The sequence below is a fragment of the Tamandua tetradactyla genome, chromosome 9, assembly GCF_023851605.1.
Source record: "Tamandua tetradactyla isolate mTamTet1 chromosome 9, mTamTet1.pri, whole genome shotgun sequence".
In the NCBI taxonomy this organism is placed as follows: domain Eukaryota; kingdom Metazoa; phylum Chordata; class Mammalia; order Pilosa; family Myrmecophagidae; genus Tamandua; species Tamandua tetradactyla.
Window position 1 is genome coordinate 3264072 of NC_135335.1, and position 22676 is coordinate 3286747.

General features: G+C 52.5%; 1 protein-coding gene across 1 annotated transcript; it reads left to right on the forward strand.

The window, feature by feature from the left end:
- The first annotated feature begins 229 nt into the window (after positions 1-229).
- DHCR7 (7-dehydrocholesterol reductase) lies at positions 230-21856 on the forward strand. The gene is made up of 9 exons (XM_077115400.1): positions 230-359; positions 2823-2927; positions 9115-9218; positions 9726-9948; positions 12692-12782; positions 13641-13854; positions 15770-15974; positions 16998-17129; positions 19139-21856. Exons 3-9 carry the CDS (start codon positions 9121-9123, stop codon positions 19601-19603), a joined length of 1428 nt encoding a protein of 475 aa, XP_076971515.1. The 5' UTR covers positions 230-359; positions 2823-2927; positions 9115-9120; the 3' UTR covers positions 19604-21856.
- The last annotated feature ends 820 nt before the right edge of the window (positions 21857-22676 follow it).

A 22676-nucleotide genomic window follows, 5' to 3' on the forward strand; every position in this document is an offset into this window, starting at 1 on the left:
CCAGTGCTGCCCCCTCCGGGTGAATGCCCTGTCCCGCGGCCTTTGGACACCCACGTGATGAGAGCGGGGTGGTCCAGCCCGCCGTCAATCTCGCGTCACGCGGCCGTCTAGTGGTCCGCGCGGTATCCCCGCAGTCAGCCCAGGGGCGGGGCGGGGCGCCCGGGCCAATCCGCGATGCAGGGACGCCAGCCCTCGGCAGGGTCCGCCTCCCATTGGCTGGCTCCCGCAATACATCAGGCTAGGAGTGGAGGCTACGCGGCGAAGCTGACCTAATTCACAATTGGGGACCTGCTGAAACGTGCTGGCCTGGAGAGGTGTCGAGCGGCGCGCGCTGGGGAGGAGGCGGCTTGTGAGCGCAGGTGAGGGGCGATCGGGTGCGCGCAGGGGAGGAGGGGGCATGTGCGCTCAGGGGAGGTGGGGGCCGGTGCGAGCAGGGAAGGAGGGGTCTGTGCGTGCAGGGGAGGAGGGGGCCGGTGCGAGCAGGGAAGGAGGGGTCTGTGCGTGCAGGGGAGGAGGGGGCCGGTGAACTCAGGGGAGGAGGGGGCATGTGCGCGCAGGGGAGGTGGGGGCCGGTGAGCTCAGGAGAGGAGGGGGCTGTGCGCGCAGGGAAGGAGGGGTCTGTGCGTTCAGGGGAGGAGGGGACCAGTGAGCGCAGGGGAGGAGGGGGCCGTGCGAGGAGGGGAGGAGGGGCCTATGGTGCGACACATCTTGTGGAAATTGCAGATTCTATGACCAAGACCTGTTTAAAAACCTTTAGTTGTTTTATTAATTATGTTACTATGTAAGTGCAGTCGTGTTGGGAAAAATAGAAAAAGTAGAGTGAAGTAGAAAGAGAAAACAACTGTGTGCCCAAGGCTTTTAAGATTTTAGTGTCTATAGAGCAGCTAGCTCTCTTTCTGTGGACTGGGCCTCTTTCCTTGTTGACTCATGTACAGCTCCCCCATCCTTTTGAACAGCTGCTGAGCCCCTGTGTGGTCCTGGTCATCAGTTTATTGGATTTGCTTATTGACAGTCATTTAGCAGTTTCTGGTATTTTGCAAGTATATACAGCAAAGCACAACGAAAATTCTTGTGTCTGCAGGCTTCCCCAGCAGTATGCATGTTTCCTATGATGAGTTCCTACAAGTTAGGTGTTGGGTGCAAGCATAGGTTTTCCTGGCCTCTGGACACTTGCCCCATCCCACCCCAGAATGCAGCTCCCACACCCTCATCGATTCTTAATTTCATCACTTTCTCATCTTCAAGGCCCACGTGGGGCGTGTCTGTGTTTTCCAATCTCTGCGGCTCTCCAGGTCCTCCTAGTAGTAAATTCCCTACTGTCCCAGAAATGTGCCAGCAAATTCCAAGCACTGACTCCCAGCTGTTCTAATAATGTTCCAATGAAACATATTCATATATGTCAAGTCTTGTCCTAGCACAGTGCTCAAAAAAGTTAGCTGTTGTCATCATCATCATCTTCATTTCTAACTTTATCCTCCAGTCTCCTAAGTGTGGCACGGAGGTGGCATTTCTGTGGGCCCACCTCCTCCCTGTGTGTCTGTGAGTATTGAACAGCTTGCTCTACCTTCCTCAGTTGTGCGATGGCTGCAGTAATGCTAGCATTTCAGGGCCCGTGTGAGAATTCAGTGAGCTCACAGGTTCACTTGGTAGAGGGTAGATACATAAAGGACATCAGGGACAGATTTGTAATTTCTGCTTCAAGCTCTCTGGTCCCCCTGACTCTGATGTCTGACGCTGCCCCAGCAGGAGGTGGAGTCATTTCCCCTTCATTTGAAAGTCCATGGGCTCGGACTCACTTTTAACCAACAGCATGTGAGGGAAGTGCTGCCACATGCCTTCTGAGCGTAGATCAGGAGAGGCGAGTGAGCTTCAGCCTTGTTTGCTGGAACCTTTGCTGGTGCCCTGAGCTCCAAGCAGCTCACATGGAAAGAAAGCAAGTCCTGGCCAGCCCTCAGCTGTTGCGGTGTTCAGCTGTTACAACTGCATGAGACACCTCCCCCAGGCTAGAGCTCCCTAGCCAGTCCCTTCCCAAACTCCTGAGCCAGGAAGCCAGGAGGATTAAAAAGTGAGAGGTGATTGCTAAGTGTTAAACTCTCAAGATGCCCAGATGCCACCACTGGGCTTTGGGTTATCACAAAACATTGGGAGCATGGTCCCTTTAGGCTTGGCCCGTGAAAATCGCAAGTCAGTGCCATACAATCTCTATCCATTTCCCTGTGCATTTTCCCCATTTTTATCCACCTTTCACAACCGTCACCACAAATCTTCCTGTGCCTGCACTCTTGCAGCCTGACACTCGGGAAGGGCCTGGAACTCTGCAGGGCTCGGAGCTCAGGTCACGCAGTGCCACTTGCTGTTCTGAGGATCTGGGGGAGCTCCTGGAATATGCTCCTGGGAGCATGCAAGGTCCAGGGTGGCTTAGCTGGGGTCAGCGCAAACAAACTTTTGAGAGGTACCTCCGATGCACTTGGTGCTTGGTGTGAGTCTCCAAAAGAAAGAACATGCCTTTTGGTTTATTATTTGGATCCTTAGATCCAAATCTGCCTCTGTTGTTAAGGCTCGCCTCCAAGGCAACTCCTCCTTGAAAGCTTCTGTTCCATTCCACCCTTGGTATTTGCAAGCTGTGTACCAGGGAAAGCAGCACCCTCATGAGACCAACGCCCCCGGGTGGGGCCTCCAGCCTGTGAGTCCTTGACCACTGAGCACTGACCTTGAACTCCCTCCGCCTGTTTACAGCAGGGACCACGAATAAATACCATGCCTGCCTGCAGCCCTGAAATGTGAGCTCCTTGACTGTCTTCATCATCTTTGTGTCTCTACAGAACCTTATCCAGCAGGCTGAGAAAGAACAAGCAGGGCCTTTGGAACATAAGAGTCTAGAAATTTCCAGGAGCCCACTCAAGAGGGGAAATAACAAGAAGCCAGAGGTAAGTGCTTCACACTGCTGATTTGGGTGTAGGCAGCAGCTTTCTAGCTTTGAAAAAGTAGAAAGGACAACTGGTGCGTCAGCTCCCAGTGCTGGCTGCTGGCTGAGAATCTTAGGAGACTAAGGACACTCTCCCCCTCCCCAGCTCCCAGCCCTCTAATGCTAAAGATGTTCCTTGAATGTTATTTGCAGAATTCGAGGCTTATGACCCAGCAGATTGCTCCTGGGTGTGGGAGCTCTGTTATGAGCTCAGAATGCTTGTTTGCTTCTGTTTTTATACCTTGAAAACATGCTTTGTCCACTTGGCATTCCCTGTTTGGCTTGTCCGCACTTAGTTCTGAGATTATGCCTCTCCTGGCTCTTTTGAAACTTTCCAACATGGTCGGTTATCCAAGGATAACGCCAGTGACAAGAACACAGGCTTCTGTGAGATTTGACCGTCAGTTCCTGCCCACTGAACCTTCCTATACGTGGATATATAAATAGGGACTTGAGCCAAGCTCAGGTTAGCTGGAAAACTTGGGCACAGAGGGGATGGGACGTTGGCTGTGGAAGGGGAGTGGTGAAGGAGTGCGGTGAGAAAGGTATGACCTGAGGTTTGGAGGCATTTCTGCTCAGCAGGGAGCAGTGGGCGCATGTGGGGTTGGGGTGCTGTCAGAGGAAGCCAGCTTGTGTCCAGGTGGCTGTGGTCCTTACATCAGAGCTTGTAGCCGCGTCTCCGGGGCAGTTTTCTTCAGTTTAATCGTACACATGCAAATGGAGTGAGACACTCCATAAAGTAAGCTGTATTCAGTGATGTGACTGTCCTTCCCACACGCCGTGGCGAAAATATTCTTTCATCATTGAGGTTAAGATAAATATCATTTTATTAAAGTGCTTCTTGCTCACATGGAAAGACTCAGCATTCGTAGGCTTATTAAAAACCAGCACCCTGCCCCATCTTGGAGTCCAGCGCTCTAGAAGCAAACACTTTTTATTCTGAGCTACTCTCAAAATAAGTTGTTTTACGTACTTATTTTTTTTTTAATTTTTTTATTAATTTTTAAATTTTTAAAAAAATATGATGTATTAGTTAGGGTTCTCTAGAGAAACAGAATCAACAGGAAACACTCGCAAATATAAAATTTATAAAAGTGTCTCACGTGACCGCGGGAACGCAGAGTCCAAAATCTGCAGGGCAGGCTGTGAAGCTGACGATTCTGATGGAGGGTCTGGGTGAACTCCACAGGAGAGGCTCACTGGCCAAAGCAGGAAGAGAGCCTGTCTCTTCTGAATCCTCCTTAAAAAGGCTTCCAGTGATTAGATTATGCATCACTCATTGCAGAAGACACTCCCCTTGGCTGATTACAAATGGAATCAGCTGTGGATGCAGCTGACATGTTCATGATTTAATTGTATGAAATGTCCTCATTGCAACAGACAGGCCAGCGCTTGCCCAACCAGACAAACAGGTACCACCACTTGGCCAAGTTGACACATGAACTTAACTATGACATATGACAACAAAGAAACACAAACATTCTTAACATATGATCATTCCGTTCTACCTATGTAATCAGTAATTCACAATATCACCACATAGTTGCCTAATCATCATCATGAACATTTCTTAGAACATTTGCATCAATTCAGAAAAAGCAATAAAAAGAAGACAGAAGAAAATTCATACATATCATACCCCTTACCCCTCCCCTTCACCAATCACCAGCATTTCAGTCTACTAATTATGTACTTATTTTGAAAGAATTTCCCCCTGTGCTGCATTTTATAGTCCATGTGTTTATGTTTTTTTACATTGTTAAGACAAAGTAGTTATTTACTGTTGAGACAAGAAATGTGCTATAATTACATTTTCTTCCCCTCATATGACGTTTTCCTACCCTGGAATTCTCAGTTGCCTTACTTTTTTCCATTTGCTCAAGTTTCTATGTATTCTGTCACTAATTTTTCTGAATACTCTAACAGAGCTGTCAGATGATGCCATGGTCAGATTCATGTGCAACTTGGCCAAGTGGTGGTACCTGTTCTAGTTTGCTAGCTGCTGTTTGTCTGGTTGGGCAAGTGCTGGCCTGTCTGTTGCAGTGAGGACATTTTATAGAATTAAATCATGATCGTGTCAGCTGCATCCACAGCTGATTCCATTTGTAATCAGCCAAAGGGGAGTGTCTTCTGCAATGAGTGATGCTTCATCTAATCACTGGAAGCCTTTTAAGGAGGATTCAGAAGAGACAGGTTCTCTTCTTGCTTCGGCCAGCAAGCCTCTCCTGTGGAGTTCATCCAGACCCTCCATCAGAGTCGTCGGCTTCACAGCCTGCCCTGCGGATTTTGGACTCTGCATTCCCACGGTTATGAGACACTTTTATAAATTTTATATTTGCGAGTGTTTCCTCTTTATTCTGTTTCTCTAGAGAACCCTAATTAATACAGATGCGTATCAATAATTTTTCTAAACACCCCAACTTTTGCCATCTCCACTACCCCGTTCCCCACTCTTCCCTCATGTTCCCCGGGGACTGGCTCCCCCACGGGGCTGCCGTGCCGAACGTGCCCTGGCCTTGTCTCTGGGCACTTGCCTAGCGGCCCTCTCAGATCCTCAGAATCCCGTCTTCCTTTCCAAGTAATTGATCAACCTGAGAATGGAATTCGAGGTAGTAAAAAGTTAGCCTCAGAATTTTTAAAAGTTTTTCAACATTGTCTTCTAGAGTGCAGCTTGCTGTTGGGAACTCCAAGACTGGCATGTTTCTTTTTTTTTCTTAAAGCAGTTTATTCACACATCATACAACCCATCCAAAGCATATAATCAATGTGTTCATCACTACAATCAATGTTAGGACATTTTCATTACTTCAAAAAAAAAAACCCAAACCCCTTTACTCCCCTATTATTGACACTTAACATTGGTTTGGTACCTTTGCTGCAATTGATGAAACAAAAGTGAGATGTTACTGTGAGCTATAGTCCCTAGTTTACATTAGGTGTACGTTTTCCCATATACCTCCTGTTCTAGTTTACTAGCTGCCAGAATGCAATATACCAGAAACAGAATGGCTTTTAAAAAGGGGAATTTAGTAAGTTGCTAGTTTACAGTTCTAAGGCCGAGAAAATGTCCCAATTAAAACCAGTTTGTAGAAATGTCCAATCAGAGGCATCCATCCAGGGAAAGATACCTCGGTTCAAGAAGGCCGATGAAGTTCAGGGTTTCTCTCTCATCTGGAAGGGCACATGGTGAACACGGCATCATCTGCTAGCTTCCTCTCCTGGCTTCCTGTTTCATGAAGCTCCCCAGGAGGCATTTTCCAAGGTCACTTGTTTGTGGACTCTCTGTTTCATGGTGCTACAGCATTCTCTGTGCTCTCCAAATCTCCCATTCTCCAAAATGTTTCCCTTTTATTAGGCTCCAGAAACTAATCAAGACCCACCTAAATGGGTGGAGACATGTCGCCTAATCCAGTTTAACAACCGCTCTTGATTAAATCACATCAAGAGATCACATCGAGATGTGACTCTCTAAGTCACAGGGAGATGATCTAAGTACAGTTTCAAACATACAGTACTGAATAGGGATTAGAAGAAATGGCTGCCTTTACAAAATGGGATTAGGATTAAAACATGGCTTTTCTAGGGAATATGCATCACTTGAAACCAGTACACCGCCCTATTATTAGCACCTTGTAATTGTGACATATATTTATTCCAGTTCATGAAAGAACTGTTTTATATTTTATACCATTAACCACCTTCAGTGTCCCAAACAGCATTCACTATGTTATATATACTTATATTTTTTCCTCCAGCTTTTCTTCTAGTGGCATCTATGACTCTAGACTTACCCTTCAACCACAATCACACATATAATTCAGTGCTGTTAATTACACCCACAATGACATTTTACCATCACCTGTATCCATTTCAAAACTTTGACCTAGTTGAAAATCCCACATATATTAAGCAACTATTCTCTAGTTTCATTCTGTATCCTGGTGGCCTATATTCTGGATTTTGTGTCTACGAGTTTGCGTATTATAGTTAGTTCGTATTAGTGGACTCACACAATGTTTGTCTTTTTGTGTCTGACTTGTTTCATTCAACATAATGTCCTCAAGTTTCATCTGTGTTGTTGCTTCAGGACTTTGACTCCTTCTACGGAAGAATAAATTCCTTCATCTGTGTAGACCACATTTTGCTTGTCCGTTCATTGATTGATGGACACTTGGGTTGTTTCCATGTGTTCTAGTTTGCTAGCTGCTGGAATGCAAGTTACCAGAAACAGAATGGCTTTTAAAAAGGGGAATTTAATAAGTTTTAAGTTCACAGTTCTAAGGCCGCAAAAAATGTCAGATTAAAGCAAGGCTATAGAAATGTCCAATCTAAGGCATCCAGGAAAAGATACCTTGGTTCTAGAAGGCCAATGAAGTTCAGGGTTTCTCTCTCAGACGGAAAGGCACCTGGTGAACATGGCAATGTCTGCTCATTTCATCTCAGACTTCTTCATGAAGCTCTCCTGGGGGCATTCTCTTCATCTCCAAAGGTCACTGGCTGCTGAACTCTGCTTTCGGCTCTTTCATCGTTCTCAAAAGGAACTCTCCCTAGAATGTCTCCTCTTATATAGGATTCCAGTAACTAATCAAGACCGGTGTAGAATGGGTGGATACACTTCTCCATCTAATCAAGTTTAATACCCACAGTTGATTGAGTCACATCTCCGTGGAGATAACTTAATCAAGTTTCCAGCCCAGAGTACTGAAGAGGAATTAGAAGAAACCGTTGCCCTCACGAGATTGTTGAGGATTAAAATGGGGCTTTTCTAGGGAAACATGAATCCTTTCAAACCGGCACACCACCTTTTGGCAATTGTGATTAGTGCCACTGTGAACATCAATGTGCAAATGTCAGTTTGCATCCCTGTTTTCAGCTACTTTGCATCTATGCTTGGGAGACCGCAGGGTTTACAACCCTGGTTTTCCTGTCTGAAAGCTTTCAGGATCGTCTCTTTTATCTGCTGTGTGACATTCGCTTTGTGAACTTGTCCTGGAAGGGGTGTCTGGCTTCCTCCTAGTTCACAGCCCCAGGGGGCAGGTTCATGCAGTTTATGGAGAAATCCAGCGTCTTCTCTTGCAGGTGTGATGGTGTCCGAACCTCCTGTGGTGGGGGGCACTGTTGCAGGCAGTGGCGGTAGAGAGCTGATAGGAAGTGGTTCCCACCCCCCACCTCGGGAAGCTTACATTCCAGTGGGCGCAAACGCAAACCTGTCCTCAAACAAATAAAACAGGTCCACGTGGTGGTGAGAATTATCAAGAAAAAAAGGAGAAGGTACAGTGAGTGCCTTGGGGGAGGTGGGGAGGGGACGGCAGTCCCTTCAGATTGGCTGGGCAGGGCGGTCTCATCCGGGAGGGCGCAGTTCTGTAGGACGTGAGTGAAGAGACCTGCAGCGCGTCCCGACAGCGCAGTGTGACTCGGCTGTAAAAGGGAACGTCGTTCTGCCTCCCCGTGGCAGCACCTTAGCATCATTCTAAGTAAAAGAATCCAGACACAGAAGAGCAAATATTGCATGATTCCACTCGCGTGAAATGCTAGAATGAGCAAATCGTGGAGACAGAAGGTAGAATTCAGGCTACCAGGGGGTTGGGGAAGGGGGTCTGTTGCTTGATGGGTGCAGAGTTTCCATTTCGTTGCTGGAGGATGGCATGATGGATGTGATCATGCCACTGAGCCGAGCAGTTAAAAAATGGTTAAAATGGGAAACGCCATGTAAATAAATGTCACCGTGATAAAATTAAGAACAACCACAAAAAGAAGTGGGACAGGCAGGAAATATCTTTAAGGCAGAGGGAGTGGTGGGAGCCAGAGGCCAGGGTGAGTGAGACTGGGATTGGTTAAACCCCCATGTGCCTGGGCTGAGGATCCGTTGCGGGGAGGGGGTTGGCAAGGGGAGGCAGGAGCCGGGCGGTGGAGGGTCAGAGAAAGGTATCTGCACTGTTTGGAGGTGGCATTGAGACAAACGTGCGTGGAAACGGGATGGCCAGGTGGGAGGTCACTGCCCGTTCTAGGACGGAGACCCAGGTCTTTTCTTTAGTCTGAACTTGGCTTAGCAGGCTCAAGGCACAGAGAAGTCCTGCAAGGGGCCAGGCCAGGTGTGCCAGGGGCTCCTGCCGTCCCTCATCGCCGATGACCGTCTCTTCTCCCCTTAGGCCACCATGGCTGCGAGACCCCAGCCCAGCGCTCCCAAAACCAAGAGCCCAGGCAGCATCCCCAACAGCTGGGACGCATCCCACGGGCAGTGGGGCCGGGCCTGGTAAGGGTTTTTGCCGGCCTCTCCGGCTTTCTGTAAAGTGGGTGGTCTTGGTAGGAGGCTTCCAACTTCGAGGGTTTCATGAACCAGTTAAAAATATATTTTATTGTTAAGATGGGCAAAATGTTACTGGTTTCCCATTTTCTAAAGCAAAGACTCTTAAAAAGAGGGCAGTAACTCAAAGCTACTATTACCAAATAATGTAGAAAGGACATGGTCTTACAATAAAAGGCAGCTGGTGCCCTTCCATGCCCCTAGATGGAATGTTCCAGTGCTTGTCGCACCTTGAGATTCCCCCAGACCTGGAACTGGGAAAGTCACGGGCCCTGGCGGCCCTCCGAGGGTGCTGGCCGCAACCCTGCTGGACCCCGGAAGCGCTGGCTCCCGGGTGGCTGCACCTGGCTGCGGGGAGGTGGGTCCCGGGCGCTGGGTGCCTGCACAGTGGGCTCCGTCCCCACGTACGGCCAGAGGGCCCAGCGGCTGCCCGCGTCACCCGCCATCTCCCCTCAGGGAGGTGGACTGGTTTTCCCTGGCGAGCGTCATCTTCCTGCTGCTGTTTGCACCGTTCATCGTGTACTTCTTCATCATGGCATGTGACCAGTACGGCTGCTCCCTGACCGCCCCCGTGGTGGACGTGGTCACCCGGCGCACACGCCTCGCGGACATCTGGGCCCGGACACCCTCTGTGACGGCGCAGGCGGCCCAGATCTACGCCGCGTGGGTTACCTTCCAGGTGAGGCTCCCCCTGCGTCGTGGCGGGCACAGCGGGCACAGCCAACCCCTCCTGCTGGGACGCCCTTGCCATTTGCGGGGAAATGGGGCTCTCAGGCTCCTGAGTCCCACCTGGGCATACCTGGAGCCAGGTGCACCTGTCCCCTCCTGCTGGGACGCCCTTGCCATTTGCTGGGAAATGGGGCTCTCAGGCCCCTGAGACCCGCCTGGGCCTACCTGGAGCCAGGTACACCTGTCCCCTCCTGCTGGGACGCCCTTGCCATTTGCTGGGAAATGGGGCTCTCAGGCTCCTGAGTCCCACCTGGGCATACCTGGAGCCAGGTGCACCTGTCCCCTCCTGCTGGGACGCTGTTGCACGGAAGGCAACATAATATTTGTGGCCACTGAATTGATAGATTCAGATTCGCAGACATACAAACTTCAGTGATATAAAAACAGATTTTATCAGGAAAGTAATTAAAAGAAAGTTGTTAAAAGAGCTTTCAAAAATAAGGCATAATTACGTCGATAAGATGGCACCAACCCCTGAAGAGAAGTGCTGGGGAGTCTCAGAAGCAGCATTTTGAGTCTCATTAGTAAGAATCCACAGCAGTCGTGGAGACAGCGTTTGGAGTCTCCTCAGCTAAAATCCATCGCAGGGCATAAGGTTCTGATGGGGCACTCTCCCTCACTCAGGAGATTCTTCTTTCCCTTCTTCTTTTTCTCAGTTTCTCTTCTTTCTTTCTTCTTTATAAGATTCTCCTCTCTCTTTCTTCTTCTTCTCCTAAGTTTCTTCTATCTCTCTGCTTGTATGCAGTTTTCATGGCATCTTCACACAGTACTGGCCAAATTCCAATTAGCTTACCTGACCAGGCCCAGTTTGGTCCTCTGGGAGCTGGTTAGGGACCGAAAGGAGCTTCCTGGGACCCAGATATCTTTATCACAGTACACCTCCTTCCAGGAGGACGGCCAGTCCTCCCAGCTGGACTGCACATTTCAGCTGTTTCTTACCAGGGTCACTTCATAGCAACATCAGTTGCATGCAGTGGCAACATCAGTTGAAGGGAACAGACTCTACAAATTTGTCTTTCCCCTACAGACACCCTTGCCATTTGCTGGGAAATGGGACTCTCGGGTCCCTGAGACCTAACAGGGCATATCTGGAGTCAGGTGCTCCTGGCTTGGCCAGCAGATTCAGGGTGGGTGAGGCCACCCATCAGCCTGGCATGTCAGGCATGTGCGCAGGCACTGAGGGGCGAGACCAGGGGTGGGCCCAGGCACAAGGGAGCCCCAGGCTCTGCAGGAATCGTGAGGCAGCAGCCCCAAGTGACCCTCGGCTGCCCGAGGCAGCACACAGCAGGGTCGAGGGCTGGTCTCCCAGCAGATTGTCCTGTCGTCCTGGCCCCGGCAGCCGCAGCCTCCCAGCCCCGACGCGGTTCACCAAGGAGGGCCTGGGTCCCAGCAAACCTGCCGTGTCCCCAGGAAGCCGTGCGTGCGAAGGTGAACCCAGGGCTTTCCTCCCCCAAGGGAGGATCGGACCTGCCTTTAGCTGCTCCAGCTTTTGGGCTTCTGAATCCCCCACTTTTCAGGGCTCTCAGACCCTTTGGGGGCAAAAAGTGGAAACAATCCAAATGCCCATCAGTTGATGAATGGAGAAGCAAAAATAAAAAACGGTGGCACTTCTGTATAACAGAATATTTTTTGGCATAAAAATAATGAAGCTGAGATACATACTACAGCTTGAATGAAGCATAAAACATCGTGTAGGAAGGCAGACACGGGACGTGTGGTGTGTGATTCCATTCGCGTGAGATGTCCAGAACAGGCGAACCCTTAGAGATAAAAAGTAGAAGAGTGGTTGCTGGGGTTGGGGAGTGTCTGCTCATGGGGAGGGGGCTTCTTTTAGGGGTGGTGAAATTAATTGGAATTAGAGAGTCATGATTGTTCAACCTTGTGATGATGCTAAAAACCTCTTAATATACTTTAACAGGGTCGAATGATATGGGATATGAATTGTATGTCCATTTTCTTAAAATGGCAAGTAAGTGCTGGGAATGACAGGTGCCTGAGGGCGGTCACAGAGGGGAGGACACTTTGGTTCTCCAAATAGTGAATGAGTCCCCTGATCAGGCACCCCTTCCATAGGGGGAAAGGGGACCTGCAGTCAAAACCCCCCCATTTCAGTTTCCTAGCTGCTAAAGCAAGTACCATGCACTGGGTTAGGTCAAACAACAGGAATGTATTGGCACATGATTTTGAGGCTACAAGTCCAAAATCGAGGGTTTATCAAGGTGGTGCCTTCTCCCAGAAGACGCTGGCGTTCTGAGCTGGCTGCCGGAGACCCTCAGCCCTGGGCTTTGCAGTCCCCAGCAGTGCACGTGGCGGCCCCTCCTGACCTCTCCCTTCTCTTCTGGCATCCCCAGCTTCTCCCTGTCCCCTGGCTTCTCTCTCCTGTGGTCTTCCCTGTAAGGTTTCCTTAGTCCCCCATCCAAAGGTCCCATGTACAAGCGTTCACCCCACAGGAATGGATGGACGTAAAGGACATATTTTGGGGGGTACATAGTGCCAAACCACCACACTCCCAGAGGCAGTGAAGTTTTGTAGAATAAAAAAAAACTAACTCATAGTAATCAGTTTTCTTGTATTAGCATTTTACGGTTTTCCACATTTGTCATCCGGGACAGTGAAAACCAGGCTACCTTCAGACATATATAACTCTTCTCCAGGGTGCCTGTCTGCTGGCTTAGAATGTCTCCATCTCTTAGGTGGTTTTGTACATGTTACTCCCTGACGTCTGCCACAAGTTTCTGCCGGGCTACGTGGGAGGAGTGCAGGAGGGGGCCGTGACCCCAGCAGGTAAGGGCTGGTGCAGTGTGTGTCTCGTCCTGCCGTCTGCCGGGACCCCTTCTCCAGTGTCCACGGCACCTTGCACCCATGCCAGCAACCAGCCCACCAGCTATGCTGTGGCCACTTCAGTTCTCGGTCCTTGACCCTCCCTATGTTCATTAAAAAAAAAAATTCATTTTGTTTGTCCATGTGCCTGGCCCAAACCTTGAGATAACTGAGGACAGCCAGAACTGACCCAGATGCAAGATTGAAAATCACTTTCAAGAAAGAGGGAATGACATGTCACCCAGCCCCAAGGTGGGCTGATGCAGCCCTTCCCCCAAGGGCCTGTGCATTCTGTCTGTGGTTTCCGCAGGGGGGTGCTTTGGGTTAGGAGGCTGGGGGCTGCCTTGTGCCTTCATTCATCACAATTGCTGGGAACCTGCGAGGAGCCCAGCTTCGTACGGGTCAGGGGGAGAGGCATGGGTTCGAGTTCCTGCAGGCCCAGTCTAGTGGGGTGAGCCTGAGGCACAGGAGGGGTTTCCTCATTCCACTTCTGCTGGTCACTGACTTACTACGGCTCATTGCTCAGCCTGTGGTCAGTTAGGGAGGATCAGAGCCCAAAAGACTCTCCTTCCCCTGTTCCGAAGATTTGGCAAGCACCAGCAGTGAGTTTCTCCTATATCAGGGTAAGGTGCCCTCCCTGGCCTTGTGGTCTGGGGCCTGGGTTCCAGCAGAAGCTGACACTGCCTGGCTGCCCTGGACAAGGACCTGCAGCAAGAGGGCCCATAAAGTGAATAGGGCCTGAGCCAGGCGCGTAGACAGTGGGGCCAGGCTGCCTCATGGAGGTCGAGAAAGCACTTCACTGTTTAAATCCTCCCGCTGCAGGGATTGTGAACAAGTACGAAATCAACGGCCTGCAGGCTTGGCTCATCACACACCTGCTCTGGTTTGCAAACGCTCACCTCTTCTCCTGGTTCTCACCCACCATCATCTTCGACAACTGGATACCTCTGCTGTGGTGCGCCAACCTCCTGGGCTATGCCGTCTCCACTTTCGCCATGGTCAAGAGCTACCTGTTCCCCACCAGTGCCAAAGACTGGTACGTTCTTTAGGGCTCGGTCAAGCCTGAGGGGAAAGGCCGACACATCCACTCCTTGCCTCTATTACCTTGGGAGGGGAGATTATAAGGGATCAAGGATTGAGAATCCGTGAAGGAGGAGGTTGTTGGATTATGTGTGACCTTGGGGAACATCCTTCCTGAGTGGCTGGGTGGCTTCTCCTGCCTAGAAAGAATTCAGCTGAAGGTAGCCAAGTCTGCTTTTATGGCTCAGTCCTTTCCCATAGGCCTGTTACGGGAGCAGAGAAGTAGGAGCAACAAACTGGCCAGGAGCAAAGGCAGCCCATTGCCTCTTTCCCTTGAATATCTAATGTCACCCAAATCACATCAATCTACCCATCCATCCATCCCTCCATCCCTCCCTTCATCCTTCTGTCCATCCATCTATCCATCCACCCACCCATCTATCCATCCATCCATCCATCTATCCATCCATCCATCCATCCACCCATCCCCATCCATCCATCCAACCACCCATCCCTCCATCCATCCCTCCATCCATCCATCCATCTGTCCATCTATCCATCCACCCATCCCCATCCATCCATCCAACCACCCATCCCTCCATCCATCCATCCATCTATCTATCCATCTATCCACCCACCCAGCCATCCATATATCCCATCCATCCATCCACCCACCCATCTATCCATCCATCCATCCATCCACCCATCACTCCATCCATCTATCCATCCATTTACCCATCCATCTATCCATCCATCCACCCGTCCCTCCATCCCTCCTCCCTCCATCTGTACACCATCCACCCTCCCATCCATCCATCCATCTGTCCATCCATCCATCCACCCACCCACCCATCCACCATCCACCCTTCCATCTATCCATCATCCTCCATCTACCGTCCATCCATTCATCCAGGCATGCATCCATGTATCCATCAATCCATTCTTCAGCAGTTAGGCTCCTCCTGTAGTCTGTTAGAGGCAGAGGGGCTTTAGTGTTTAGCTAAAGCTCTTGGGGTGCTTAATTTTAGTCTGCAGGACCAAAAGTAACCCACACTTTGTTTCTTTTAACTTAGACACTTAGGCTCTTGGGAATTGTCTTTGGATAATGGGACTTTGTGGCTTATGTGATTATAAATTAATGAGGCTGCCACCTTCTTTTCTCATGAAAAGCATTTGGCCACCAAAGTCTACACCAACCATTGTAGATTTTGCTTCTGTTTACATATCCTGACTAAGGGAAGTGCACCTAAAAAATAGGTTTTTCCTATGCATTTACCTGCACATTACAGCTAACAAGGGGCTGTGGATGGATGATGTCAGCTGATGCACTGGTCACCTCTGGGAGGCTGTAGGATCAGGTAACAGGCCACAAGTGTTTTTTTAAGAAATTTACCCAGCAAGGGGTAGGTGAGGGGCCTGGATGCCAGGCAGCTGGCTCTGAGCAAGGTGCTTTCTGCCGCTCTCTGCCTTGGTATAATTTATCGTTTCATTTGCCCACGGGAGGCTGGAATGCCTGTGTATCCACTTCAGGCCGCACACCCGGGCCGCAGCACAGGGAATGCTGGTCCATTCGAGCCAGTTCTACTCAACTCTGGGGAGTCCCTGGAGATGCCACGAGGAGAAGGACGAGGATGGGGGGCTCGTAAAGTGCAGCCTCTTGGCCGTCCCTGGGAGAGTGCCTCTCTCCGAGGCTGTCCCTGCTGAGCCAACTGCAGAGTGAGAGCAGATGAGGGCACGGGGGGACCAGCCCGAGTGGAAGCGTCCTCGCGAGGCCTGGGTCTTTGCAGGCTACGGCAGACCCTCTCTATCTCATTTCAGCTCTCGGCACCCTAGGCCCAGGCACAGCATGGGGGCCACAACGGCAGGCCTGGCCGCAGGTCGTGGGACATGTGTGCCGGCTGAATGCACCTGTTCTTAATTATGTTTTTCAGCAAATTCACAGGCAATTTCTTTTACAACTACATGATGGGCGTTGAGTTCAATCCCCGAATCGGAAAGTGGTTTGACTTCAAGCTGTTCTTCAACGGACGCCCTGGGATTGTGGCCTGGACGCTCATCAATCTGTCTTTCGCAGCCAAGCAGCAGCAACTGTACGGCCAAGTGACCAATTCCATGATATTGGTCAATGTCCTGCAGGTGACCTGGCCGTGCCCGCGTGGGTGGGCGCGCTCATGCATGCAGGCCCCTGGCAGATCAAAAGGCAGATCATGTGTGCGTGCTTGTGTGTCACTGGGGACCAGGCTGGCAAGCACTTGGTGAAAGAATCCCATCATCATGTGCCCCGGGAGGTGGGGCGGGGAGGGCGTGTGGTTGGCGTGGCCCAGCCAGGTGCAGGAAGGGTCCCCAAGGTGGGATCTGGGCAAAGGAGGGCATTGAGCCAGATGAAGAGAGGAGGGAAGGGGGAGTGTCCCAGCAGAAGACGTGGGCTGTGCAAAGGCCCTGTGGTAAGACAGTGGGGGTGAGGCAAGTCCTGTGGGCTGGGGAGCCCGGAGGCAGGTGGGGCTACAGGTGGATACGGCCACATCAGTGGGGGCTGTGGAGGCCACAGTAACGTCGTCGTCTTTGTCTTAAAAGCAGTAAGAAAAAAATAGCAGTAAGACACCCACCCACCCCCACCCACAAAAGCATATGCTAAGCAGCAGCTGGGGGGCAAGTCTGGGTTCAGAAGGATATGTTGGTCCACTGAGGGGCAAGTAGAGCTGGGGGGGGCCGCACTGGGGGAGGCTGAGCAGATTCTGCAGGTGGAGGTGGACAGGAGGGAGGCCTGGGCAGGGATGAGTCCACGCATTCAGCTGCCCCCGGTCTGCGTCGAGCCCATCACAGGCCCTGAGATCCCACGATCGGTGGTGCACAGGCCACGCTCTGCAGAGCCTCATGGGCCGTGAGGAAGGAGTCTTTCTCCTTGGAGTGACCCCGCATGACCTGTGTGGCTCTCAGGGCTGCTTGGCCTGGTTTTCTCCTCCCCAGGGATGCATCACAGGGTATGATCCCCATGGGCTCCTTTTCCTTGAAGTCTGCAAACTCCCTGGGTGCAGCCTTCCGTCCTGCCTGCCATGGCCCGGGGTGGGGAAGGGTGCTGCGAAGTGAGCCCAGCCATAGTCCTGCAAACCCGGGGCTCTGGGAGGGTGATGGTGAGTGAACAGCTGCCCCATCCCGCAGGCCATCTACGTAGTGGACTTTTTCTGGAACGAAACCTGGTACCTGAAAACTATGGACATCTGCCACGACCACTTCGGATGGTACCTGGGCTGGGGGGACTGCGTCTGGCTGCCATATCTCTACACGCTGCAGGTGAGCAGGGGCAGGGGGCTGTGCAGGGACTTATCTTGTTCGAATGTCTTCACTTACATTTGTTCCTTCAAAAGACATCACAAGGGGTGGGTCATGGTGGCTCAGCAGGCAGAGTTCTCGCCTGCCATGCTGGAGACCCAGGTTCGATTCCTGGTGCCTGCCCATGCCAAAAAAAATAATAAAGACATCACGAGGCTTACAGGGACCCGGCACTGAGCTGGGGAAGCCATGGTGAAAATGTCCCGGAGCTAAGGCTGTCAGGGACTCCAGCAAGGGTGCTGACCACTGAGGGGGAGCCCCTCACCCAGTCAGGCAAAGAGCAGAGTGGCCGGAATGTTCCAGGAAAGCAAAACAGCATGTGCGAAATCTTAGATGCAAGAAAACACGTTGGCGTGGGAGGGGCCGAGGGAATGTTTGCAGCCCCCCCAGAAGTTCAGTATGGCTACAACATCGAACGGGGGCGGGTGGCAGGAAGAATAGCCAGACTGGAGACTGGAGACGTCCGCAGAGCAGAGCCTGAGCGTGTGGGGCTTGGGACAGGGGTGGGTGACACAGGCTGCCTCTGCCCAGCTGTGCTGGGAGAAGTGGCGCCGCTGTTATATCCACCCTCTGCCAGCTATTCCCAGACCGGTGCCACGGACCAGAGGCCACCAGGGGGGCAGGGCGGGGGCCTCTGTGCTGGGCCCTCGCTCCATCAGTGTAGGAAACAGTGGGGTTAGAGGGAGCGGCTGCCAGGCTGCTTGGGCAGATGTCGGTGCTCTCAGGGCGGTGGGGGGGGGGGGGTGGCCGGGGGTGTTTAGGAAGGCTGGGAGGTGTAGAAGAGGGAAGGGGCATTCTGGATGAGAGGGAGGCTGCAGCAAAGGCTCCGAGGGAAGAGCCCCTAGTGGGAGGGTGGTCTTGAGCACGTCCCTGAACGTCCCTGGAAAGTCAGAGTAGGCGGTGACTCTGTTAGGGACAGGCAAAGCCACCGAGTCCCTCTACTGTGGGACATACACTGGCACGTCTTCATTCACGCGTCCTGGCGTGCTGCGCGGGCGCAGGCCGGCTGCCTGGGGACTTCCAAGACGGACGGGGGCTGTGGGAAGAGGCCACCGTCCAGCCTGCCCCCACCCCTCCTGCTGGCACGGGGCAGCCATGCTCATCCCTGTGCAGAGTGCAGGGCTCCCGAGTGAGACGGCACCTTGGAAACCCTGGTGGGGAGCCACCTGTTACTTCTAGGGGAGCAGGGTCACATGGTAGAATGTGCTCTGGGGCGCCCGTTAGGCAGCAGCAGGGCTGTGGGGTTGTACAAGATGGGAGAGAACCAGCAGGGTGAGGGGCTGCCTAAGCCGTGGCAGACGTGAACAGCTGGGTGTTGCGTGGCCCTGGCAGGGATGGAAGGTGCTCTGGGACCTGCCCCACAGCATGTAAGAGGAAGGGGCCCTGGGGGAGCCTACAACTTGCAGCAGGGGAGGGATGTTCAAGGGCACAGACTGCTGGGTGGGGGTCGGGGGTCCTAAGCTCAGCCCCGGGGCTGTCAGCAGCTGCCTGTCCTTGGGCCCACAGCGGCATCTGCCTGGACCCGCTCCCCAACGTCCTGGCTCAGACTTGGCCCCTGCTTCTCGGAACGCCCTTTTCCAGGGCCCCGAGGTCCCTCCCTGGCGGGGGTGTCAGCTGGCGCTGCTTTGGACGCTGACAGCTGAGGATACGTGGATTTGTCTTCTCTGCAGTTTTGCATGTCTATCACTATTTTATGTTACATATTACGCATTAGTGTTGCACGCTGTCCTCTTATATATGGTATCTACACATGCGTACGTGTCACTTCGTTCTCCACAACCACCCTCGGGGCAGGTGGCTTTATTTATAGCAGGTGGCTATATTACAGGTGGCTTTATTTATTTATTTATTTATTTTTCATGGACACCGAGTCACGGCTGCGGGGCGGGCAGCCACAAAGGGTGGACGCCAGGGCTTGCCCGCCCCCGCGGCCGCAGCCGTGCCTGACCCAGTCCACCCTCGCCCCCCAGGGTCTCTACCTGGTCTACCACCCCGTGCAGCTTTCGGGCCCCCACGCCGTGGGCATCCTGCTCCTGGGCCTGCTGGGCTACTACATCTTCCGGATGGCCAACCACCAGAAGGACCTGTTCCGCCGGACGGACGGACGCTGCCTGATCTGGGGCAGGAAGCCCAAGGTCATCGAGTGCACCTACTCGTCGGCCGACGGCCAGCGGCACCACAGCAAGCTGCTGGCATCTGGCTTCTGGGGTGTGGCCCGTCACTTCAACTACACGGGCGACCTCATGGGCAGCCTTGCCTACTGCCTGGCCTGCGGCGGCGACCACCTGCTGCCCTACTTCTACATCGCCTACATGGCCGTGCTGCTGACCCACCGCTGCCTGCGGGACGAGCACCGCTGCGCCAACAAGTACGGCCAAGACTGGGACCGCTACACGGCCGCGGTGCCCTACCGCCTGCTGCCTGGAATCTTCTAGAGAGAGGGCCGTGTCCGGGCGCGGCTCCCGGGGGGGGCCTGTGCAGGCATTCGGGCCCGGCGCCCCAGCTCTGCCCGCCCTTTGCCTCGGTTTCCTCGTCTGTCGGACAGGAAGGAACTGGCACGAGGCTGATGAACCCGTGCTCCCTTGCCTTTCGCCCTTGCCCGTGGGAACTTCTGAGTGTGGACACCAGCTGCCCTCTCACCAGAGGAAATGGTCTGCCTTCGCTGTTCCGTGTCCTGAGGGCGGGAGGAGGGCCCGCTCACCTGCAGTGGCCGTTTGGTGGCTGCCGTGCCATGCTGTCTTGGGAACCCCGGCCGCCACGCTGCCCATCTCGTGCCTGACCCTAACAGGACGTCTTCCGCCCCCTTCCTGGGGCTGCCCTGGAGCTTTCCTGCCCACATTCGCATTCTAACACCAGCGTTTACAGCTGTGTGACCTTGAGCAGGTGACATGCCCTCTCTGTGCCTCAGCTTCCACACAGGGCATGCCAGTGGTCGGTGTGTTACTTCCTGGCCCTGCCGGCCAGCCCACCCACCCTTCCCTGCCCTGTCTTCGTGACCTGGACGCTGAGAGAGAAAGGGACTCCTAGATCCAGGGTTGCATCTGTCACCCTCCAGCCCCCGCTGCAGATCTGCCAGGGGTGACAGGGGGCCTCCTGCAGCACTGCCCGGCGTGCACTGACCCGGCGAGCTGGCCGTGGCCACCCCATGCAGACGCTGCCCACCCAGGCTGCCAGGCCCCAGTTCTGACCCAGACGAGGGGCCCCCGGTACCCTGTGCCGTCTGAGCACCTACCATTTCGCCTTTGTCCCCCTGCGCCCCGGCAGAGTATTTCCCGCCTGGCCTGCAGGATAGAACAGGCCTGGGCTTACCAACCCAGACCACTGATGCCTGTTCCTTGGGGAGGGGCCCTCCTTGCTGGATTTTCCTCCCGTAGCCCTGGGGAATTCTTTCAGGTTCTCTGAGCTCCCCCCGACCAGTTCTAGTCACTCACCTAGCCTTAAGCCGTCCCCATTGTGGCAGCAGTATGGCGTCTCTCCCATGTGGACCAACTAACACAGAAAGGATCGGTTCCTGGAGTGTCAGTCCCATGCCCACATGCTGTTTCAGGCACCCCTGAGTCCCCAATTAGGGATGCCACCTTCCCCGGGACCTAGCCTGTGCATCCGGACCCTGCTAGGGTTGGAGGTGAGGCGTCCAAACCCCTCAGCAATGGGAGAGGGTGGACCTGGCCACCTGTGCCCACTGGTGAGCAGAGAAGATTCCTGCTTGATTTGCATCGAAGAAGCCAGGAAGATGAGGCTGGGCTCCTCTGACACATGGGAAAACACTCAAAGAGGCCGTGGGCCCAGTGCCCACAGTTGGGGCAGGGAGGGACAGCATGGGCCGTGCCTCCCCTGCTGCAGGTTAGAGCAGAGGGACCTCTGAAGCGCCTGGGGTGGGGGTGTCTCAGCTGTGGCCCCTACCCAGGTCGGCCCTCGCACCTGCTATTCCATTGCAAGCTTGATTTTCAAATGTTAGTGCCCCTGCCCTGCAGAAGGCAGCTCCCCAGGCATGTATTTGTTACAGGCCACATGTGTCAGCCAGCCTAGGGAACGAACCACTGTCCTGATAGGACTGAGTTAGTTTGACCCCGGCTCTTCCCAGACATTGAGCAAATCCATTATACAGAGAGTAAATGCCACTAGCAGAGTGGCAGATAGCAGCAGGCCCGGGAGCCTTCCTGCCCACATTTGCATTCTGACACCAGCATTTACAGCTGTGTGACCTTGAGCAGGTGACATGCCCTCTCTGTGCTTCAGCTCCCTCATTTGTAAAATAAGAGTAATCATTATTTTCCTGTTTGATGTGAGAAGGGCTTCCCAGACTTTTTAGAACATCAGCTAGTTCCATCCCCCAACCCATATTTTTGACAGCCCCTTCAAACATGAAAATGTTAGAATGGGCATATCCCAAATACTCCTAAAGAGTGGGAGAAAGATCAAAGGTGATGGTGGAGTTATACAGAGAAGGTAGGGTTTAACAAATGAGTATGGGTGCTGAATCATTATATTGATATTTCTTTTAGTTTCCAGTAGCTTAGAGCAGCTAGAAATAAAAACCTAAAATTGTGGGATGGTGACCCCTATCAAACTCTGAAATCTGTCCTGTATCTACTTATTGAAGTGTACTTTGAAAATTATTGCTTTCTTTTTCTTTTCTTTGTATATATGTTATACTTAACAATAAAAAGCATTTTTAAAAACAGAAATTACCTAAGGAATTTGAGGAAGGAGAAAAATGTCAATAAGGAAGTTAATACAAGTGTGATTAATAACGTTTTCAAAGGAAAAAGGGGAACACGCCAAGATGTTAGCACTACTTATAGCTCTGCCGTGGGGTAATGGGAGAGTTGCACTTTTGGTTTTCCTGCATTTTTAATAAAAGGCATTTTTTAGCGACTGTTCTTCAGGGTTGTACTCCGGATTTGGAATGATACACGTGCCTGGGACAGGTAAGAGTGGTCTGTTGCATTACAGCGGACCCATCATCCTAAGCCGACCGAAGAGAAAGGGGGATGTGGGCTGGTGGGGATGGTCTTCACACTGCAAGGCCAACCAGAGTTGGCCTGTCTCCTCTCACCCCGGGCTGGCTGGTTGAGAAGGGACTGAGTCCAGGATTGCCTTCATCTGATTCTTCACAGGGACCCCTCCCGCCTGGAGGAGGGGCTGGGGGTGGGGGCCTGGGTGGTGTTTGCCAGCCCAGGCAGCAGAGTGGAGGCCAGCTGGGACCTACCCAGATTTTCTGGGTTAAAACCAGGTGAGTTGAGGGGGCGCAAGGGTGGTTCAGTGGTAAAATTCTCGCCTGCCATGTGGGAGACCTGGGTTCGATTCTCAGCCCAGGCACTTCCCAAACAAACATTCAACAAATGGTGCTGCAATAACGAGATACTTACGTGGAAAAAATGAAATGTTACCCCAGCATACAAAGGAAAAAAAAGAATACCAAGTTTAGTTGATGTACTGATTTGAAAGGATGTATGTCCCCTAGAAAAGCCATGTTTTAATCAAAATCCCATTTCACAAAGGCAG